General features: G+C 35.4%; 1 protein-coding gene across 1 annotated transcript; it reads left to right on the plus strand.

The window, feature by feature from the left end:
• Positions 1–167: 167 nt before the first annotated feature.
• Positions 168–22,067, plus strand: LOC132558130 (GRIP and coiled-coil domain-containing protein 2-like). The gene is made up of 29 exons (XM_060222662.1): positions 168–173; positions 811–867; positions 1,323–1,407; positions 1,638–1,717; positions 2,527–2,631; positions 3,626–3,709; positions 4,854–4,958; positions 5,242–5,421; positions 5,839–9,321; positions 9,653–9,772; positions 10,017–10,115; positions 10,776–10,964; positions 11,256–11,363; positions 11,748–11,873; positions 12,197–12,359; positions 12,646–12,746; positions 13,193–13,270; positions 13,487–13,666; positions 14,149–14,225; positions 14,806–14,859; positions 15,597–15,719; positions 15,982–16,084; positions 16,842–17,069; positions 17,746–17,781; positions 18,032–18,101; positions 18,664–18,749; positions 18,892–19,035; positions 20,879–20,987; positions 21,942–22,067. The coding sequence occupies exons 1-29, from the start codon at positions 168–170 to the stop codon at positions 22,022–22,024; spliced, it is 6,462 nt and encodes a 2,153-aa protein (XP_060078645.1). The 3' UTR covers positions 22,025–22,067.
• Positions 22,068–24,513: the final 2,446 nt, after the last annotated feature.

Consider the following 24,513-nt stretch of genomic DNA (forward strand, 5'->3'; position numbering starts at 1 on the left):
GTTACGTCTCTGTATTTTGAAACTATTCCATTTCCGGATATCTAGTTCGCTGCCGATTTTAATTTTCGAAACAATTCCACGTTCACTTCCGTAATGAAAAGGCGTCTGAACAGTAACCAATGCATGAAGTAATTGACAACAGCAGGCCCTAAGACAGAAAAGTCACGATGGCTGTAAGTTGTGATTTTGTTGTATTTCATAATTAAGTTGCAAATCTTGCGTAATATATTCATATACATGGTGTTAGAATTAGATACAACTTCCTCTGACATTTGTGTTCTGACATCTGTACTGTGACTCTCTGGGATGTAATGATTCTGCATGAAATTCAATGCCATTTTTCCAGATATATTTTCAGCCCTTGGAATTTGACGAAAACTACCGTATAATTTTCAGGAATCATGAAAGAAGATTTTTTTGGGTTTGTTTCAGCGGAAAACTTCTCTTATCAAGCGAAACAACATATTTTCGTCTGTAAAGATAGCATATTAGCTATCAATATATAGCATATTTCAAGTTTTTTGTCAGCAAGTTGGGAACATCGTTGGAGATCAGTGCATCCTTTCAAAATATACCCAGCTTGATTAAATCTAAGCTTGTTTTTTTTCTGCCTAAACATTAGATGACTGTGTCTGCATTATAAATATGAAAACGTTTTAAAATTCACCGATACCATTTAAGATTTGCAATCTTTTTAGGTGTTGGCAGCGACTAAATATGTAAGGTCATTTTTTCAAAGAATGTTCTCACCTTAAACAAGGAGGTCTGAAGAGATTACAGTATGAATTTATGTATTAATTTTGCCTTTAGGAATCACCAGCCGATGGTGATGGAGGAATTCAGGGTAAGAGTCCAGCCACATCCAAGGTAAATATTGTCCTATGGTCGTAACTTTCTTCTCATATGTAGCTCTATAGAGATCAACTCATCTATGTAAATTTGGATGTATATATCAACTCCCATATGTAATGTCACAGAGATCAACTCGTATGTGTGACATTGAAGAGATCAACTCCCATATATGACTTTTGAGAGATCAGCTTCCATTTTCAACTTTTGAAAGATCAGCTTCTGTATGTAACTTTGTGGAGATCAACTTCCATATGTAACTTAATAGAGATCAACTTCTAATATGTAACTTTTAGACCAAAAGAAACAATTTTTGTTTTCCGTTTCCCCATGCCAACTACACATGTTAAAATTAATTGATGTATCAGAGTGTTTAGTTCAAAAATTTATATCAGTAAAAGTAAGCTTTTTTCAGGTAACAACTATATGTAGGACTGTCATTGAAGTGTGTTTTATGATTGTTATGTTTACAGCTGGATCAGTTATCAAGGGAAGATCTCACCAAATTTGTCAAGAAGCAAATGTTGATGCTGCAAAAAAGTAGATCCAAGATTGATGGTAAACATTCTAACTATTTCTGTATTATATATGATAAACATTACATAAAGCAGCCAGACAGATAATGATAGAATGTTTTTTTCAGATCATAACAAGTTTTTCATTTGAACGTTTGGACAATAACACTTTTACTGCTTATCTAAAAAAATCTATTGGGTCTAAATATTTTGTCTATAAAAATAATGATGTTTCTACTTTAATATGTGTGTTTATGAATATTATTAACACAGAATTAACAAAGAAAATGACAGACATGGAAGGAAACAAGTCTTCAGATGGGGATGATGCTGGAAATAAAGACAAAATTCAGGTTTGAACTTTCTTCATGACGCAGTACGTTTATAATTACAAATTTTGATAAGTATTCTGATCAATAAATTTCATCAAGTGTCTCTATAAAATCATTAGTAACTCTATTTCATTGGCCTCAGTCATGTCAATAAGGGTAAGTTACATTTAATTTTGGCTCATAGCTGTAAATTAAGAAAAAGTATGTTTCTGTCATTCAAATGTATGGACAGTGTGTACTGGAGTATGATATTGTGTACCAGGGTATGGGTATTATGCACTGATGTATGACCAGTGTATATTAGCACATGACAGTTGTGTACTAAATATGATGTTGTGTACTAGATAATGACCATTGTGTACTTGAGTATGAATGTTGTGTACTGGAATATGAATGTTGTGTACTGGAGTTTGACTATTGTGTACTGGAGTATGAATGTTGTGTACTGGAGTATGATTATTGTATACTGGAGTATGAATGTTGTGTACTGGAGTATGATTATTGTATACTGGAGTATGATTATTGTATACTGGAGTATGAATGTTGTGTACTGGAGTATGAATGTTGTGTACTTGAGTATGATTATTGTATACTGGAGTATGATTATTGTATACTGGAGTATGAATGTCGTGTACTTGAGTATGATTATTGTATACTGGAGTATGAATGTCATGTACTTGAGTATGAATGTCGTGTACTTGAGTATGAATGTCGTGTACTTGAGTATGAATGTCGTGTACTTGCGTATGACTGTTGTATTCTGGAGTTTGACTATTTTGTACTATTGTATGACAATTATGTACTGGATTATAACCTTTGCATATTAACAGAAGTTGGAGGAAGAGCTGAAGACATTGGAGCAAGAAAAAGCAGACATGTTAGTAGCCTACCAGTCTGTGCAGCAGGCCCAAGAACAGTCCTTTGAAAAGTTTGAGGTAAACTAGATAGAAGTATTATGTGATTATCAAAGAGGACTGATAGTGTCAATATAAAACTGTCACTGTGTCAAACTGGAACTAAAGCTGAGACCTTCCAACACATCTCATTCTCTAGACATTGTCCTACATGTTTCAATGTATTGTACTGATGGGCCAATGACCTATAGTTTTGAATAATTCTTGAAGCTTGGAAGGCACTAGATAGGCTTCTCATCAACTGGGCTATCTGATGTTTGTATGTCACTCAGACTAGTTAGTGGTAGAAAATCTTGATCACTTGGAAGCAACTTGATTTCTACTTGGATCTGGGTAGAACATTGAAATATTTGAGACATCATATCTGACCGAGAATATGTTATTTAAATATATGTAATTAAGAACTCTGAAATACAAAATTTGTTTTAAGGTCACATGAGACAAAGTTTCAATTGACCTATTGCAATTGCCTCTTGTCCAAGGTCGTGTGTTGTAAACAATTGACATTTTTGACCTCTTCTTAATACCCAAAAGGCCTAGAGTGTTGTCATGCCTGTAGCATGCAAGAATGAAGGGCTAAAATCTTAAAATAAATCTTCTTAATAATCAAAAGGCCTAGAGGGCTTATATTGGGCATGTAGCAAGCTTGGATTAAGGACTATCATGTTTGTTCAAATGAATGACACTGGCCTTCATTCAAGGTCACAGGGGTCCAATAAGTTATAATACAACAACAGAGAGTGTTATCAGATCTTTTAAATTGAAAATTAAGCTTTCAAACTTAGAAACAATAAAAACTTTGTATGCATATATCAGTTCTGTTCTGTCTGCCAAATGCTGAAACTGATGGATAGAATCTAAAACTGTCCAAAGACCTACAGATCTCAAAAGTCAAAAGATTTCATTTTTAATTTAGCCTCACTAGACAATAGGCTGTTGTAAATTTACTTTGGTTAAAGTTAATTATATTTTGTGTGTTGAACAAGAATCAATTAAATTTCACTCTATATTGAAGGACCTGAATACCCAATGTAAAACACTTCAGGAAGAGAAGCAAAGGCTGGAGACAGAGTTATCATCTGTGCAAAAGATCAGAAAGGTATCTATTTGTTAATCTGTTGTAACTTTCCTGTATTTTTTTTCAAAGACATGTCACAAAACTGCCACAAATGGTCAAAAATACACCCACTTACGTGACTGTCAAATGTTGACATCTTGACATAACTTATGTGTGTGGACAAACAATGTGAGCTACTGTATAGTTAGTAAATTCATTGAGATTTCATTTCAATATATATATATCTTATATAGTCATAAAAGATAGCACAGAATTACTTAACATACATATACATAGCACTGAATCAAAATCTTAAAAATGTATGTTATATGCCTATATACATGGATACCAATATACAAATATGTCCAAATTTAATCCTTGTGGACTTGCCAGGAAAACTGCCAAACAGTAGTCTATAAAAAAGTAATTTAAAGTATTCTGTGAATGTCATGAACTGTTTAAAGTTTCATGTGAAGATTTCTGGCCATTGACATAAAATTGTAGCATCTGAACCTGGCTTTCTGCAAGTTTACAGAGAAAGGTGTCCAGAATGTTCTCGACCAGATTCTGGGGACAAGCCAATTCAGCTGTCAGGGTTCTGTGAGCAAGCTTTTGTTCAGTTCTAGCCAGGTTTCTACAGATGACTGAAGCAGTTCAGGTCTATTTAGGGTACTGTTCTACTCAGGGTACTGTGCAGGAGCTAATTTCAGTTGTAGTCAGGGTTCTGTTGACTAGCCACTGTTCAGTTGTAGTCAGGGTTCTGTTGACTAGCCACTGTTCAGTTGTAGTCAGGGTTCTGTAGGGGAGCTGCTGTTAGTTCTTCATTGAGGGTCTGTAGACAATATGCTGTGCTTTTTTATGAACTTTATGATATAAATCTATCGCCTTGAGCTTTGACTGCTCTTGAATGATTGATGTCTGGAAAATTTTTTTATCTTTTCTTGCCACAACCATGGCCTTTTAGCCTTATGAGCTTGATCTCCAACTAAGCTTTAGAAATTCTGCTTAGAATCAGGAGTAAAGTTTTATGAAATTAAATTGAATATTCCAGGGAGTGGGGAGGGGGATATAATTTCGCTTGATTCACTGTCAATAAAGAGAGTCTGAAATCAAATACCCAGTGTCACACCAGTTCATAGACATACATAAAAATAAAATCTGAATTGTGGTGTTTGCTATTTCTCAGGAACTGGCAGAGCAGGTTGAGTGTATGACTATGAAGGATGAGACATCAAGCTCTTCATTACAGTTAATGCAACAGGAACAGGACAAACTGGTGAAGGAAAACAAGGTTGGTAAGGCAGAGTGAAATCATTGATATTGTCTTTATTTGTCTTCTTGAATTGTAATTGTTATTAAAATACCAGTGGTCTCTTTAACTTGAAGTACTTTGTCATCTTGGTAGAGAAATAAAAGTATTTTGATGACTGTCATCATTTTACTGCATATTAAAGTGTGGGGGGGGAAACAGTTGGTATAGAATGTTTAACTGCTTTATAGATCTGGTCCCATCTGTATTGTGTTTTTCTTCTTGTCTCATACAATACTCACATTAATACTATTACTGAACCCAGGACTTAAAAGCCCAGGCAGAGGTACTATCAGATGCTCGAGACAAGGTGATGCAAAAGCTGAAACAAATGAAGAAATTGCAGGAGGCCCAGGGGACTGAGAGTCAGGGGCAGGTACAGCAGCTGACTGACCAGATGTCACAGTTACAGACACAGCTGTCACAGGCTGACAAGGAGCTACAGGTAAATTATCACTTATTGCTGAGGACCTAGAGATACCTCATCACTGTCACCTGAGTAATGATAGGTAATTCATCTGAAGAGCTGTAGGTAACTCATTACTATTACCTGAGAAGCTGTAGGTAACTCCTAACTGCCATCTGGGATGCTATATATAGCTGGTCACTGTTATCACAGGAACTATAGGTATATTATATCTGTTATCTGAGGAGCTGTAGGTTACTCATAACTCTTATCAGAGGAACTGCAGATAAATCATACTGAAGAAGTTACAGGTTACTTAAGACTGATATCTGATGAGCTACGAGTATCTCATATCCTATAGTATCAGAATCAACTTTCAGCAGTGTCATATTACAGACTAAGACATGAATAGTCTCTGTCAGATTTTAAAATAATCATCATATTTTGCCATTGCAGGAGAGAAATCAAATGGTTGGTAACCTTGAAGAAGAAATAGCCTCACTAAAATCGATGTTGGAGAAAGACCAATCCTCAGCCAAAGAATTAGAAGATAATTTGAATGTAAGCAAGAAAGAAAAACAGTTTTTAGAGGAAACCAACTCCAATTTGTCAAAACTGTTAGAGGAAGCTCAAACAGCCAAGGAACAAATGGCCAAATCTTTTCAAGAAGAAATTAATATGTTGACACAAAAAATGGAACAAGACAAGAAAAATCTTCTAGAAAAAGAGGAATCTAAGGAGGATATGGCTGTATCCCTTCAGAAGGAGGTAGATGAGCTGACTGCCAAGCTGAAACAGGAGACAGAGAATCACAAGAAGGATGTAGAAGATTTGACAACATCACAGAAAAAATTCCAGGAGGATTTCACCAGTACAAGTAAAATAATGCAGGACCTGATTGATGGAAAAGAAAAGATGGTCGAACAGAAAAAAGAATTGAGTGATGAAAACCAGAGATTAAGGAGTATGTTGGAGGAAAAAAACAAAATGGAAGAAATAAGTGCTGATGTAACTGACAAGATGAATGTTATGGAGGAACAGATGGCTGAGGCTGTGAGAGGACGAACATCGGCAGAGAAAATGTGTGATGAACGTGTACAGAAAATCAAAGAGTTAGAAAGCACTTGTGACACACTGAAAGCAGATCTCCAGGTCCTCACGAAGGAAGTAGACGACAAACAGGCAACTTCCCAAAGGGACCAACTAGAAAATGAAAACCTGAAAAAAGAACTATCCACGCTGGCTAAGAAAGTTAAAGAATTACACAGCACTAACGAATCTCTTATGTCTGCCAAGAAAGAGCAGCCTGCCAAAGGAGGTAAAAAGGGTAACCCAAGTGACCAGAAATTCAAGGCCGTGCTACAACAGAAGGAGGAGTTGGTGTCAGAGTTAAAACGTGTATGTGAGGAGCGTGACAGTCTGAATGTACGTGTGCGTGATCTGGTTGAGGAGCAAGAGATGTTGATGGCTGACATGCAGAAGAAAGAGGAACAAATGCTTGAATGGGAACACATGATGAACATGTTACAACAGGAGAAGGAACGCATGCTACATGAACTCGACGTCACCGAGGAACGTGATCAAAAAATTGTCGGCGAGCTAGACACAATCAGATGTACAATGTCAGAGATACTTGGGATCCAAACAGACCCAGCAGATGATGTGTTTAATGAGGATGAAGATGATTCTGTAATGATGGCCCTGGATAAAATTAAAGGGCTTGTCACTCAGGTTGTTAATAAAACTGAAGACCTGAAGTGTGAGTTAAACAAGGCCTGTAGTAGTAATGGTGACAACTCCGTCCAACTTCATTCCCTGAAACGCGAACTGGAGGAGGTCAAAAAGGAGAAAGAGACAATAGAATGTGAGAAAGAGTCACTGGCAGTCATTGTTCAGCTGGCAAAGGAAAAAGAACAGGACTTGTCTACAGAAAACACTCATTTGAAGGAGGTGAGTGAGAATGGTGATACAGAGATGAGGGAACTGAGAGAAATGTGTCTTAGTCTCAAGCAGCAGCTCGACGAGAGGGAAGAGGAGAAAGGTAAAATAGCTAGTCAGGTCAAGGAGTTGGAGGAAAAACTGAGGGAGCGGCAGGGTTATACTGAAGAACTAGAGGATAAAATCTTGGACATGTCAAGCGCCCTGGCAGAGTCGAGGAAGAAACATGAACAGTTCATTGAAAAGATGGAAACAGATGGGGCATCAGTGGCAGACACATTACACCAAGAAATAAAAACCCTTCAACAGAATGTGCAGGCATTGGAGGCAGAGTTAGCAACAGTCAAATCTAGTCACCAGTCGGCTGTTACAGAAGCTGCAGATTTGTCACAGCAGGTGAAGGACAAGGCAGTACAGTTAACACAGATGTCAGACAGTGTTGGTATCATTGAATCAGAACTCAAAAATCTGAACAATGAAAAACAAAAACTTGCTGATGAGCACAAGGAGATGATAGCAGAAAAAGATAGTGTTTTGACAGGACTTACAGAAAAATTTAATCATCTTGAAACTAAATATCAGAGTTTAGCAGAAGAAAAAGAAAAAGTTTGTGTAGAGAATGAAACATTGCAAGAGCAGACATTATCTTACAAGACCAGGTGTTCAAATCTCGAGGAGAACTTAAGACAGTTACAAACTTCCTTACAAGAAAAAGCAGAGAATTCTTCCTCTCATTCAGCTGTACTTCAAGAACAGATCAGCAATCTTCAGGAAGAAAAAAACCAGTATTTAGCAACCTTGCAGGAGAGAGAAAACCAGTTAGAGCAAATTCAAACTTCACTCGATGAGAAAATGAAGGAAATTGACTCACTAGAGAGACAATCACAAAGTAAGACGGAGGAGTATCAAGATGTTTTAATGGAATTAGACAAAGTGAAGGATGCTCTTGAAACCAGGCAACAAGAAAACTCTGACTTACAGTCACAAATAGCAGAAGCTATTCAGCAAAGTAAAGCATATGAACAAGATATTGGGGCCTTAAATGAAGAAAGCATCTCACTGAAAGAAAAAGTAGAGAACTTACAACAAGTAAACACATCACTGATGGAGAGGAACACCTCATTACAGGAAGAAGCACAGCAGGAGATTGTAAACAAACAATCAGAAATTAGAGACTTGGTGGAACAGGTGTCTGTGTTAACAGAGGAAATTAGTGAGGTGAAGGTGCAAAAGGAAAGCCTGGTCAGAGATTTCAAAGAAAAATGTGACGTTGAAACTCAGCTTAGAGCAGAAATTGAGAAACTGGAAAGCATTTCACAGTCAGTGGAAAGGGAAAAAGTCACTTTAGCTAAGAATTTGGAATCTGTCAGAGCAGAGGTTGAGGATTTAAAAGATGAAAAAGAGAAGCTTAACATTGAATTTGAAGCAGTGAAGGGCAAATTGTCCACACTGGAGGACGGAGCATCAGGATCAGAGAAACAGCTCGCTGAAATTTCTGGTCAGGTAGAGAAACTTAAAGCTGAGAAAGAGGCAGCTAATGCTAAAAGTACATCTCTACAAGATTCAAAAGATGTTCTTTCTGAAAAGTTGTCCAGCTCAGAAACTGAAGTAAACAAACTAAAGGAAGAGAAGGAAACTTTAAATGAAAATATTAAACAACTTGAAATTAAGGTAAACCATTTGCAACAGTTAGAAAGTGAAATTGAAAAATTAACTCAGCAATGTGTTGAGTATGAGAAAGTGCTTAGTGAGAAGAATGAAGAAAAACAGACATTAGAACTCACTGTGTCAGAAACAAATACAAAGCTTGCCACATATGTGGCTGACTATGATCAACTAAAAACAACACATGTAGAATTAGTAGAGAGTAACAACAAAGTGAAGGAAGAGAATGTAGGATTAGTGGAGGGCTTGGAGAAACTGAAAGTAGAACAAGTGGAGCTAGTAACACAGGTACAGAAATTCACTCAACTGGAGGAGGAGAGCAAACAGAAATCTGGTGTAAGTCTTACCCTCTATGTGTACTTCAGAAAAATGGGATTTATCTCTTCTGCTAAAGTTGGCAACATAAATTGCCAACCATCCATTTTATCCATGGAAAATGTACTGCCCATTTTCAGTTTCCATTAAGTTTAATACTTTGGTGCATTTCAGTGTATATGAAATTTCTATTAAGTTGTTGTTGATTTAGAATTCATTGTAACCACGATAAGAATTTAGATGTCCATATCTTGCCATTCAAAAAGTTAAGTGAAGAACAAGTGAGTAGGGTGAGATTATTTCAGAACTACGTAGATCCATTTTCAATGTTATGATAACATTGTCAATTCAGGAATCAAGTGTTGAGGTGGAGAGGCTAAAGAAAGCCCTCAAAGAGAAGGAGGGAGTCTGTAACAAGCTTAAGGCAGTTGCTGTCAAGTGTAAGAAGGAGCTTGCTGAGGTCAACAAAAAGGTAACTAGGTCACTGTGTCCTAAGTTTGCTTTACCCTCAGACTTTTAGAAAATTTTCAATTTCAAACCTTATTATCAAGTTGAAAATATTGAATGGATTCCAATATTTGAAAACCATTGATGTAGCCTTGACCAAATTTCCAAAATTGCTAAAATTAGAAGAAAAAAAATAGAAAAAACATAAACATGAAAGCATTGTCAAAAGTGCTTTATGGATGTTGTAGTTTGATAATACCACTAAAGAGCTGGAAGGAGTGAAACAAGCAAAGTCTGACCTTGAGCAAAAACTAGAGGTCATGGAACAGTCACATAAGTCCGACTCCATCGTGGCAGAGAGTTATCAGGTATGTAAGGGTTGTCACCTGTTCCCTGTAAATCTAAGCTGAGATACATGTACAAGTATATCAGTATCTTGTTATCAGTGTTCTAACACCCATTACATAAGTTTGGTTGTGAACACACCAGTTATAACACCTAACTCGGTTGTTATTGGCTGAGGATTCTTTCATCATCAATTCATAGCATCAGATGTATTATGATTTCACCAAATATGGAGTGATATCATGACCAAGTAGATTTGATAGTATAACTGAATGCTGTTTTTACAAGTTCTTTCAAAATTAAAGTTATTTGATTTTGATAACAGAATGGTACTTTCTTTTCATTTCTTATAAGCTAGACAGAATTTTGCCTTCTTTTCCTTTTCAAAGGAAATTTTGCACTTGTCAGAAATTTCCCATTTTCACCTCATCAGAAGTGCAGTAAAACAAACAATTCTTAGATTCATTAGAATGGTGAATTGTGAATGGTTGGGAGTACTGATAGGTATAGCTGAGATTGAGAAATTATTGTTTTTAAATTATCGAACACAGATTATTGTCATAAAGTTAGTCTTATGTGGAATTGTACCAGTAACTATGATATACAAATTGGACAAAATTCTTTGTAAAAGTCTATCTGGAAAAATTGTATTTAAAAATAAGTATGGAATCTCATTTTATCAGACCCTGCAACATGAGCACAAGAAGTTGTCCCAGGAAATGGACGCTCACAAGAAAACAGCAGACCAGTACAAACATGACCTTGAGCAGACTATACAGGCCTCATCAGAGGTCAAACAAAAACTTGCAAATACAAAAGAGGAGAAAGACAGAATCAACAACGAAAAGGAAAAATTGAGTGCACAGATTAAGGTAAATAGTGGTCAAATATGGCTTCAAACAAATGTACAGTTTCAATGTCAAACATAGTAACCACTAACCAGCAGTGATCAATAGGATTAAATGTGATATGAAACATTAGTATTTAACACAGAACTTCAGTTTCATATCTATGGTAAGTTGTCAAATAATTTGTCAGGATGTAATATAATTTTGTCAGGGTGTAATATAATTTTGTCAGGGTGTAATATAATTAGGTAGTATTTTTGTTAATCAGAAATTTTGGAAATTATATGTTCAACAGCTTTTTACTTGTTTTCTCAGGTGCTAGAGGCTTCAGTTATGGAGCTCAAGTCCAAATTATCAGCAGCTGAACAGGAGACAGAGGCAAACAGAATTCAACGGGATGACATTTCCAAAGAAAAAGCACAGGTATGCTGTTTCAGAATTTGCTATTAAAAGATCCATGTATGCTTATGTACTGAATTTAAGGATAATCAGTAACAACAGAGTGCTTAATTAATATGAACCTGAAGGAAGAAGATTCTTAAATATCTTATTTTCAGATATCTAATAAAATGTAGGCATGTATATTTGTCATTTAATTGTGATTTTATTAATCTTAGTACCTCATGACTCATGCAAGGTCATTAGCATTATGTAGATAACATATAATTATCTAATTAGTCACTAAACAACATCCCGCTTAGAGTAGTGGTGTTACATTGTATTCTGTATATCACAAACTATTATTCCAATGTAACACTCAAACACTTTCTACATACCAGACAAGTGATATGGTTTTTGTGTTTCTAGTTACAAAGCAAACTAACTGACCAGGAGGAACGGTCAAAGGTGGACTTGGAAAAACAAAAGTCCATTATCACAGGCCTCCAGGGTCAGATACAGACCATGCAGAACCATCTTGAGCAGGCAAAACAGGTAAATAGATCAAACCACATGTGATAAAGGTAAATAGGTCATACCACAAGTAATACAGGTAACTAGGTCATATCACATCATCATAGGGGCCCAAGGTTGGAGACTGACTAAGTATAGTCATCTAGAGCAGGCAAAACAGGTATATAGGTCATAAAATTCTATATTTATATGTTCTCACTATATTATTCTTGCCCATATCCATCTGCTCTGTTTCATATCTTTTGGAGTCAATGTCATATTTTGTGATGCTCTCAAAGATTAGGTTCATATAACATATCTGAGGATCTGTGAGAATCATAATTTCATTTCCACTACAATAACAGGAAGCCAATCAGAGCAATATGATGGACCTCGAGATAGCAGACTATGAGCGGACTGTTCAGGCCCTGAATGCACAGCTGACAGAAAAAGATGCTGCTATTGGAGAGCTGAAAGTGGAGATAGAGAGAAAAGAGGAGAGAGTCAAGTCCCTACAGGAACAAATAGGTAAGGTATCAGAGTCCTTATAGTCATTATAAGATATAAGCAGTGGAGGATTCTCATTTTACACAGCTAAGGATTTTCACTAATGAAGTTTCTGATATTACCTGGTTATGTTGCATTATAATGGCAGAGGATTTTATCAATTATAAGTCTCTTCAGAAGAAAGTACATAATTGGGGCAAATTATTACACATCACACAGTTAGGAAAATTCATCTGGAAGATTGTATGATGTTTGTATGATCAACGTGGAGAAATAACACATTGTTTATTGTATTATGTGGTTACAGAGGCAGTTGATGAACAAAGAAACCAGTCAGAAGAGAGAGGAAATAAATTCAAACAAATGCTGGTGAAAACCAAGAAAGAGTTAGCAGATGCCAAGAAATGGGTAGGTACAAACCAAAGATTACTGTAAAAAGCTGAAAATCGGAAAAACATTTTGTAAAATGTGACGAGATACAGAAAATTAGTATTGACTTTGATCCTACCATGGAAAGTCCTAATATTTGATAGTAAGGGGTCTTTTTCAGCAATTTTGAGTAGATACAGGAAATAGCCCCTTGACCTTCTCCAGGATTATCATAATAATTTATCCATAATTAAGTGTCTGATGGAACATTTAACATTGCCTGATCAGTGTGACACTGGGTAGGTTTTATATATAGACTATATATCAGGAGATACCAGTAGACAGAGTCTTTGATAGTTATATAAAATTTTGACATAATGAGATAGATCAACAAGACAAAATAGTTGCTGAATAGAAAGAAATTTTTCAGGCTACACAGAAATTGTATTGAATTTTTTTTAAAGTATACTTTCATTTCTCTTCAGGAAACCGAACAACGATCATCAGATGCTCACCTACGAGGCCAGATGGAACACCTGAACCAACAGGTGGAGGAAAATAAGGTAAGCTATAGTGTTGATACCAGGGTAGGAAGGTCTTATGCTCAAGTGGAAGTCTTCATTTGTCACACAATGTAAATATTTTAAAGTTGTGAACTATCAATACATTACTTTTTCAGGTTGATTTAGGAAGCCATAATTTTGTTATTTTCACTGAAATCTAATTACTCTGGTTAAAGGAATATATTTTTTAAGCTGTCATATATGAATTTACTGTAGATACAAATGAGTGAGCTAGCCGGAGAAAACCAGAAACTGAAGGAGAAGACGAGATCATTAACAGACTCTAATCAGCGGACAATACGATCGCTTGAGAGCCAGGTTCAATCCCTACAGGATGATGTGGAAGTGGCCAGGGGTGAACAGGGAGCCATACAAGCCGAGTATGAGAGTTACAAGGTAAATAACACTTTAAAATGTTGGACAGAAAGTAAGTTTTATATTTTACAGGTGAAATATATTTGATTTTCAAAAGGAGACTATACATACATTATGTATATACAATAACAAAAATATTGTGACATCAAAACTATGGTGATATTAACGATGTAATATTTAGTTCTAAAATACTGCATGTTCATTTGACAACACTTAGTGCAATTTCTATTTGTATTTACTGCCATTCTATGAAGGCCTGACATTATCTGGTAACACCTGTAGAAAAATGTGACTTTAGATGAATTCCTTACTGTCTGTTGAGAATGGTTTTCCTAAATAGGTAACCATTTACTGAACGGTTGCTAAATCTGACCAGAAAATCTAAGGTTACGAATGTAAGAAATCTGAATATATACTTATTGGGTCATTATTTAGATATCATGACCCAGACAGATAATCAAATTTAAATATGATATTATCAAATTCTGTCACTTCACCTGTAGGTGCGAGTACATAGTGTGTTGAAACAACAGAAAAAACCATCACAGGAACCGCTTAATGAACAAGAAAAGATAGAGAAGTAAGTGACTTATCAGCTGCTGTATGGAAAATGTTGGTAAATTGTGCTACATAATGTTGGTAATATTCCTGCATCAAAAAGCATGAATCAATTTATTGGGGATTTTTAACGCCTTATTCTAACGATACAAATTTGTGTATGCCATTGCTTGACATTTTCAGTGTACGTCTTCTCATCACTTCATTACTCCCTGATGGAAATATGCCGACAAGTTTTCTACAATTATTTTGTTTCAAAGATTTGTCTGCAGAAATTGATTGAATATGTTGTTAGATGTAAGTTATGTTATAGTAAGCAATGAAAAATAGAGATGTTAGTTATCTGTTTTGTCAGCATGGAATGCAGTGATTAGAATGTGCTGTTCTGATTGGTCAGTAATAAAGGTCATATCTTCACACTGTGACAAAAATATTTTGATAAATATACATGTAAATTACTGAATAGACTGAAGTTTTTGTCAACATGATCTCGTGATTTCAGTGACAAAATGTTATCAATGATTGCATTGGGTTGTTGTTTACTTCTGTTTTCTTTTCCATTGAACTTCTATGACTTAACCTTGATGTTTTTGGTTTTATAGGGAGAGGCTAGAAAAGGCAGTGGATCAGCTGAAGAATAAATTACAGGAGACAAGGTCAGTTTTCCTGGACAACTAAATGTTTATAGACACCTTCCATAAAATTTTATCATGTACAGTTTTCAGAAAAGTACTACAACCAATTTTATTTTAAGATTAAGAAGTCCTTAAATCTTTCACGTTTGTATTTTTTATATCCCCAACAAAGTTATGGGGATATACTGGAATCTGGTCATTCATCTGTCCATTTATCCATTTATCCAGCGTCTGTGTGTAGATATATCTTGTGTGGTCATCTCCTCCTAAAGTTGTAAAATTATTTCAATTAAACTACACAGGAATAATCTGGAGCATGTGCAGATGTGCATTCAGGCTTTTTCTGTCAGGAGAAATTTTGGTTGTCGTGGTAACTCGGTGATTATACACTGGTTTTTGTGTCATGGCCCATAGCTCATCAGTCATATGATTTGACACATCAGATATTTCAAAAATCCTTATAGAAAATTTTTCTGACTGGTTGAAACCAAGATATTGTCAGAAAATAATGAAAATAGATATAAAATGGTTTTGATGCATGACAAGGTAATGTTACATGAGTAGGATAATTCAAGGTCATTCATAAGACGTTGACGTTAAGGTCACTTGGACTGAAATTAAAACAATTGATGTATGAACACATTGAATCTGAAGGATATATCAGTTATCTTCAGAATGACAGTTTTTTAATTTGTTTTTGTTTTTTGGGTTTTTATTTTTTTTTTATGTTGGAAGTTGTTACTGTGTTATAATTACAGTGAGACGTTGAGCAGTACGAGACAGGAAGTGACAGTGTTACAGGAGGAACACGACCGCTTGTTACAGAGACATAATAAAGTGTTATTAGATACACAGGACAAAGAGGACCACTACAGAAAAAGGTACAGATATCTACTGTTTCAGGGATTTAAAACTGTGTTTTGGTTTCACACCTATCTGCTTGATACTGGGTATGAGTCTTTCCCTCCTCCAACAACAGCTTAACATCATTTGGCACACCTAACTTCAAATCTCGTTCAGATCTGTTATAGGGACAGGTGTGAATGGTTTTCATTTCTAAAATACAAATTATTACAGTTGAACATATTTCTTTATCATTAATAAATTATCAGCTTTAGATGTTGGTTTGACTTTCATTTTCAGAATGGACGAGGCCAACAAAGAGAAGGTGCTATACAACAAAGAACTTCAGGATACAGTCCAACAGTTAGCTGGTCAGAATGAGTCACTGACAAACTCTTACAAGGTAACAGGCAGATTACAAGTCAGAATGAGTCACTGATTAAGTCCTTCAAGTTAATAGACTTAACACAATTCAGAATGAGTCACTGATTAATTCCTTCAAGTTAATAGACTTAACACAATTCAGAATGAGTCACTGATTAATTCCTTCAAGTTAATAGACTTAACACAATTCAGAATGACTTAACACAATTCAGAATGAGTCACTGATTAAGTCCTTCAAGTTAATAGACTTAACACAATTCAGAATGAGTCACTGATTAAGTCCTTCATTAAGGCAGTAGGCTGGCTACAAGTCAGAACAAGTCAAAAGGTCACTCCTTCACAGTTTTATGCTGACCACAAATCAAAACAAGCCACTGGCCAACTCTTTCAAGATATTGAGTAGTGCACTGACCACAAGTTAAAATGAGTCATTGACCCACTCACTCAGGGTTATAAGATTGACCACAAGTCAGAACGAGTCACTAAGTACCTTATCTAGGTAATAGGCCAAGCACTTGTTGAAAAGAATCATGGTTGGGTTATTTTGAATTTGAAATAAATGAAACATCTTCTGATGAAAAAGAGTTTGTTAGTTATCTCATTGAAATTACTGTAACAGTTATATGATATTGAAAATCAGGGCACAGACCAATTAAGTCATTGATTTATGTAAATCAATTCTATCTTTTGCCAGTATGGAACATTTAAATGTGAATCAATACAAAATAAAACGTTTCCTCATTTACATAACTATAATCTTTGTGCTTTGTTTATAGGAACAAATCAAATGTCTGCATGAAGATCATCGTCGTGCATTAGATCTACTACAGCGACAACTTGACTCGGCAGAAAACGACAATCTTCGCCTACAGAGGGAACTGCAGAATCAAGTCCAGCACACTTCCAAGATTCTGTCAGAACGAAAAAGTCCAGAGACATTCCATACTGTTCAAACCACAGAGTTCATTCCGGACATGAGACATGAAGAGCGACAGGAAGGGGAGGTAATTCCAAATTTCACTGATTTTTTTTTTTTCATCTTTAAAACTGCCTAACAAAATGTTTCATCAAAAGAAGTAAATCAAAACATGATTTCATCAAAGATATGTAACAAGAGCACTTTCTTATGAATACTATCATTCCATGGAAACATACTAATTCAGTTGTCAGTAGCATATTAAAACCCAAATTATAGGATTTCAGGATCATGTAAAGTATACCTTACCCTGGTTACATTGGATGGAATTCCATCACTAGGTTTACTTTCTAGTAGAGACCAAGTTCCTGTTTGTTTACACAAACAAACTGATATGCCAGCATTATAAATATAGTACTTTAAGCCATAAATCAGAAGAGACCTGCAGACATCATTAGTCGGCTGAGGCCTAAAAATGCTTAATCAAGGCTTATTAGAATTCAAAAGCAAGATAAGACAGGAGATTCATACTTATTTTATGAACAAACAAATTTAGTCCAACCACTAAACACAAACAGCAATAGTTCAGACTATTTACTATTATGTTGGGAGAAATGTTATCCTCTCAAAGGACTTCTAGAGACATAGGGAACTGGTGACCTGACAATAACGGTATACAGTATAGTCGGTATACAAGAACACTGTATATGTCCATCTTTACTTACATACAGGTATATAATGTGTGTTTCACTATTTTTTTTCAGGGATCAGAAATAGTCGATCCTGAACCATGTCCAAAGGTAAACATTTTATTGTCCAATTGTGAGAGATCAAAGTGATGTGATATCTTCTGTTATAACAGAAAATTCATGTTTAATTTCGTAGAATATCCTTTTTCTTAAACTTGGTAAAGCTTTGATCATGTAAAATTAATTATAGATTATAGGGAATGTTGAATTATATAAGTTGCTTGAGAGATAAATTATAGCAGTAGGTTGATAGCTATTTAGTGTGATAACTTTATAGTAATGGTATGTTTTATTATTACAGGGAAGTAATAAGACTGCTATATCTCCAATGCCACTCGATAAGTTACTGGTGGCTGGTCCAGAGGATACAGGTAAGGTCTTATATAAGTCAGAGGACACAAATTTGCATTAAAAACAAGCCGCACAACACAGGAAAGTTCTATGATAAAATAAAACTGGGGTCTCAGGGAGGGTCTGAAATAAGTCAGAGGTCAAAGGTAAGGATTTTAATTAAGTTAGAGGACACAGGCAAGGATTGAGAATAAGTCAAATGTCACAGGTAAGGATTGAAAATAAATCAGTGGACACAAGTAAGGATTAAAAATGAGTCAGAGGTCAAAGGTAAGGATTTGAATTAACTTAGAGGACACAGGCAAGGGTTGGAAAAAAGTCACAGGACACCAGTAAGTATTTGAAATAAGTCACAGGACACAGGTAAGCTGATAGATATTGGAATAAATCAGACGACACAGATACAGTGCACTGGTAAAGATTGGTCTAAGCTTCAGAACACATATATAAATATCTACAGAAATAATTTTGTAACTAATGTGATTTTTTATTTGAGTTTGTATTTATGAAATAAGAACACTCATGAATATTAGATATCCAAAAACTGTCATCAATAAAATGCTTTACCCTGTATCATTTCAGCATCAAAACTCGGTCAAAATGCCAGTGAGGCAGTTCTTCAGGAAAGTCTTTTGACTGCAAATAGGAGACTGGAACATTCAACAGAGGTAAGATATGAAAACTGTTGCAAACATATAACTCTACTGATGACATAAATAAAGTATAATTTTGTTGAGGATGTGTTCTGTTGATGTTATTTTCCTCTCCCGACTTGATTTCCATAACGTATAATGTTGTTGATTGATACAGCTTCTGAACGAGTCTGAGGCAGCAGTAATGAGGCTGACAGAGCAGGCCAAGATCCTGAAGGAGGAGATACGACGACTGGAGAGGAACCAGGAAAGGGAAAAGGAGGCAGCCAATATGGAATACCTCAAAAACATCCTTCTGAAGGTTAGTACCTCAAAAACATCCTTCTGAAGGTTAGTACCTCAAAAACATCCTTCTGAAGGTGAGTACCTGAAAAACATCCTTCTGAAGGTCAGTACCTGAAAAACATCCTTCTGAAGGTGAGTACCTCAAAAACATCCTTCTGAAGGTGAGTACCTCAAAAACATCCTTCTGAAGGTTAGTACCTCAAAAACATCCTTCTGAAGGTTAGTACCTCAAAAACATCCTTCTGAAGGTTAGTACCTCAAAAACATCCTTCTGAAGGTTAGTACCTCAAAAACATCCTTCTGAAGGTGAGTACCTCAAAAACATCCTTCTGAAGGTTAGTACCTCAAAAACATCCTTCTGAAGGTTAGTACCTCAAAAACATCCTTCTGAAGGTGAGTACCTGAAAAATATCCTTCTGAAGGTTAGTACCTCAAAAACATCCTTCTGAAGGTTAGTACCTCAAAAACATCCTTCTGAAGGTTAGTACCTCAAAAACATCCTTCTGAAGGTCAGTACCTCAAAAACATCCTTCTGAAGGTTAGTACCTCAAAAACATCCTTCTGAAGGTTAGTACCTCAAAAACATCCTTCTGAAGGTTAGTACCTCAAAAACATCCTTCTGAAGGTTAGTACCTCAAAAACATCCTTCTGAAGGTGAGTACCTCAAAAACATCCTTCTGAAGGTTAGTACCTCAAAAACATCCTTCTGAAGGTTAGTACCTCAAAAACATCCTTCTGAAGGTTAGTACCTCAAAAACATCATTCTGAAGGTCAGTACCTCAAAAACATCCTTCTGAAGGTTAGTACCTCAAAAACATCCTTCTGAAGGTTAGTACCTCAAAAACATCATTCTGAAGGTCAGTACCTCAAAAACATCTACCTCAAAAACATCCTTCTGAAGGTCAGTACCTCAAAAACATCCTTCTGAAGGTCAGTACCTCAAAAACATCATTCTGAAGGTCAGTACCTCAAAAACATCCTTCTGAAGGTGAGTACCTCAAAAACATCCTTCTGAAGGTTAGTACCTCAAAAACATCATTCTGAAGGTCAGTACCTCAAAAACATCCTTCTGAAGGTCAGTACCTCAAAAACATCCTTCTGAAGGTCAGTACCTCAAAAACATCCTTCTGAAGGTCAGTACCTCAAAAACATCCTTCTGAAGGTCAGTACCTCAAAAACATCCTTCTGAAGGTTAGTACCTCAAAAACATCCTTCTGAAGTTTAGTACCTCAAAAACATCCTTCTGAAGGTTAGTACCTCAAAAACATCCTTCTGAAGGTGAGTACCTCAAAAACATCCTTCTGAAGGTTAGTACCTCAAAAACATCCTTCTGAAGGTTAGTACCTCAAAAACATCCTTCTGAAGGTTAGTACCTCAAAAACATCCTTCTGAAGGTCAGTACCTCAAAAACATCCTTCTGAAGGTCAGTACCTCAAAAACATCCTTCTGAAGGTAAGTGTCTCAAAAACTTCCTTCTGAATGTGCCTACCTCCAAAAAACAATTCTTCTTCCGTTACCTCCATCAAAAAAAATCTTTCTTTAAGAAAAAACACTATTCATAAGATAAATGGATTTTTGACATTTTTGTAAAAGATAAAAAAAATGTCAGAAATATTATCTTGTACGATATTGTATAATTCGTAAGCATTGTTATATTATATGTGAGTCAATTTACAGTGCAGTTTGTTCAGATTGTTCTAATACTAATGGCCTATTTGTATACCAGGTCTATCTTACTTTTAGTGGTAAAAGTGTGCGTATTGGCAAGAGTATACATTATTATGAAGGTGGGTGTGATTTACAGACACTGATTCCTATGTTGTGTACCATGTTACAGTATGTGGTTTTTCTTTGTCCAGTTTCTGAGCCTGAAGGTTGGCGATGACCGACAAAAACTGATTCCTGTGTTGTGTACCATGTTAAAATTAAGCCCAGAGGAGAAGACGTTACTGGATGCCGTAGCTCAGGGTGAGTTATTCATACTCCAGTCTTTTAGACTTCTTTTATTCAGTGGGAGGTCATCTATTGTTAATCATGTCCATCAATCTATCAATCAGTCCTTCTTGTCTGGTTGTGTTGCAGCCCATTCCAGTTACTGACAAAGCCCCCAACAGATTTTGGTTCATACATGTATCTGTTTACCTCATAGTATCATAACATAAAGTTTTTAACCATATCAGATTCTGGTTTGCATAGAAGTGGAGAAATTCATGTTTTAAAGACATTTTTTAGTTGACATACTGCCTCCCCATCTTCCTATAATTTATAGTGGAACACACATCCCATTGCCTCCCAACCTGAATCCTGTCACAACTTACAACTGCATTCTATAAAGAATTTTGATCAAATGTATTACACATGGCCAAAAGCTTTGTATTTATGTGTCAAGGTACTTATGTCAACATCAATATTACCTTTTAAAGAAAATCTACTGTTTGTGCATAATGTTTCAATAAAACAATTTCACAGAATGCTGAGTAAATCTAGGTGGTGTTCATTTATCATAGGATTGACATTTTATTCAATGTAATATACCATAGTTATTGTAATGCAAGGATTAGATAATGAAAGGATGTTACACTCTCAGAGATTGCATTGGAAAGTAAAAATGAAGACCATATATATAGAGAACAAGTTTGACCTGAAAAAGTATATTTTCTCTAATATTTTCAGAAATAATGGTAATGTGATTAAATGGATCTTAAATTTGTTTCCTTTTCACATTTATAAAACTCAGAAAGTGTCCATATCATCTAACAAAAAGCTAAGTAAAGTGAAAAATTTTTAAACTCATAAATCACAAAAGAAATGGAAACTCATGTAAGTTCCTAAATGTATATATATAAATATGTATATAATTTTAAGCTTTTTCTTTCCTTTTTTGAAAACACATCGATTAATGGTTTTTTTTTCCTGTTACAGGTGAAGACACTGGTCAAGGACAACAGGCTCAGGCTTCAGGTTGGGGGTCATATCTACATCGTTGGTCAGGGCTGGCTGGCTAGTAACCAGTTAACTCAACACTGGTTAGCTAGTAACCAGTTAACTCAACACTTGCTGGCTAGTAACCAATTAACTCAACACTGGCTAGCTAGTAACTAGTTAACTCAACACTGGTTAGCTAGGAACCAGTTAACTCAACACTGGCTAGCTAGTAACCAGTTAACTCAACACTGGTTAGCTAGTAACCAGTTAACTAAACACTGGTTGGCTATATATAGTAACCAGTTAATTCGGGACTGGCTGACTAGTACCCACTTAACACAACAACCACATCAGATCATAAAAATCAGCATTGGAATAGATCTGAGTTTATCAGATCAACATGATTTAGGTTCTTTATCCTAATACATAAGAGTGATGGCCACTAATGCTGTGTTTGTAAATAACTTGTATGTAATTGATGTGAAATGGTAGGCCATAGAGGGACAGTATTATTCTGTAGGAGTATGGGCCACTGAAGTTCCAAAGTACTGATCTCTCTGAGCTGCAATTATGTAATGATTGATACAACAAATATAAGAATATTTAATTTGTATTGAAATACAATGTATTTAAATGAGAAAATTTGTTATCCAGGAGTCACTTTGGACTTTAAACCCGGAAATGTCACAAAGCTTCACACACCATCAAAAAATGTCAGGAGATTTGGCATTGAAATAGCATTTGCTAATAGTTCTTCAATACAAAATGTACGAGTGGAAAGGATTTGAAAATAGTATATGTTGATAATGATTCTCCTACTCATCAATGTGCCTACTCCAACTCCAATCATGGGGAGACAACAATTCATACATAATCTTATGATGACTTTGACCTTGACAAAGGTCAAGGGCACCAGTATTACTTTATGACATTCCAAAAGTCTCGACAGAAATTAGAAAATAGCAATATTAAAATTAACATGTAATTAAAAAGCCATGTATATGAAAACTGGTATACAAACACATTTCTGTCTATTAAAACAAAATCAAGTCATAGTTTTCTATATATGAAATAGTATTATACATGTATCTTTTTACTGATAATGACTTGTTAAGGCTTCTTAGCAGATTCGTTTGTACCTGTGACTCTGTTTGATACCATTGTTCCTTCTGACAAATTATCTGTGGCGTTAAGAACTCTTTATATGCATGATGCCTGCACTTCAGATTGTTACTGTGATATGTATTGTTTTTATTTCTGTTTTGTTTTTAAGATACTAGATGTATAGAGATGTGTATACCAGATTCATTGCAGACAGAGCGACAAAACAAGAGTTTTCACTGTCATAAGAACTACTATTTCTTAAATAGACTAACATTTAAATAAAAACTCTGTTTCTTTACATTTATTAGTATTGATTCAAGTCAGATTAATCAAATTATGTTTAAAATGAAATGAGTTTCAGTTAGTGAAGGTAAATGTATTAAAAATTTTACATGTAATGTTTGTTTTCCTTTGATATGTCAGCTATCAAAACGATAATTATAGTTTCAGATTATTGGGTTTTTTGTTTGGTTTTTAGGTTTTTTTAGTGCAATGAGAAATAGGATAAAGTTGTTTTCATGAATTGCACAAGTGATCAAATATGATTAATTTATTATAGATAATGCAGGAAGGACTATTTATTTTATTTTCTGAATACAAAGAGGTGGTCAGAGATGGCAGTATTTTAGTGTACATGTTTTTCTCAGTTTGACCAACTTGGATCCTAGAACATTTATGTTCTGTTCTCATTTGTAATAATTTGAGTGCATTTATTTATTTTTACTTTTTTACTTGTGCAAGTAGAAATAATGTCAATATCATCAATTACAATGTTTGTAATTGTGAGAATCAAGATTTTTTCAGAAACTGGTAAAATTTGTTGTTTTCCTACTCATGATTATGAAGTCAGTTGGCATTTGATCTTTGTTGGTTTTTATATCTAAATGTTTATGTTTTGTCAAAGCCCAGATGACTTTAATTTCCGTAAGTTTAACTACCTGTTTACATATGTCTGTAAATAAATATTGGCCACTTGTTGATTAAAGATTGGCTACCTGTGTATGTCCAGGGGTACATAAATATTGGCTACTTGTGTGTGTTGACTACTAATTGGCTACCTGTGTATGTCGGTTGGTACATAAATATTGGCTACTTGTGTAGGTTGACTACTAATTGGCTACCTGTGTACGTCGGTTGGTACCTAAATATTGGCTAAATGTGTATGTCAGTGGTTACATAGATATTGGCTACTTGTGTATGTTGACTACTAATTGGCTACCTGTGTACGTCAGTTGGTACCTAAATATTGGCTAACTGTGTATGTCAGTGGTTACATAGATATTGGCTACTTGTGTGTGTTGACTACTAATTGGCTACCTGTGTACATCGGTTGGTACATAAATATTGGCTACTTGTGTAGGTTGACTACTAATTGGCTACCTGTGTATGTCGGTTGGTACATAAATATTGGCTACTTGTGTATGTTGACTACTAATTGGCTACCTGTGTATGTCAGTTGGTACAT

This window comes from Ylistrum balloti, unplaced genomic scaffold (assembly GCF_031769215.1).
Source record: "Ylistrum balloti isolate Yb309-2 unplaced genomic scaffold, AGI_CSIRO_Ybal_v1 Utg370758, whole genome shotgun sequence".
NCBI lineage: Eukaryota > Metazoa > Mollusca > Bivalvia > Pectinida > Pectinidae > Ylistrum > Ylistrum balloti.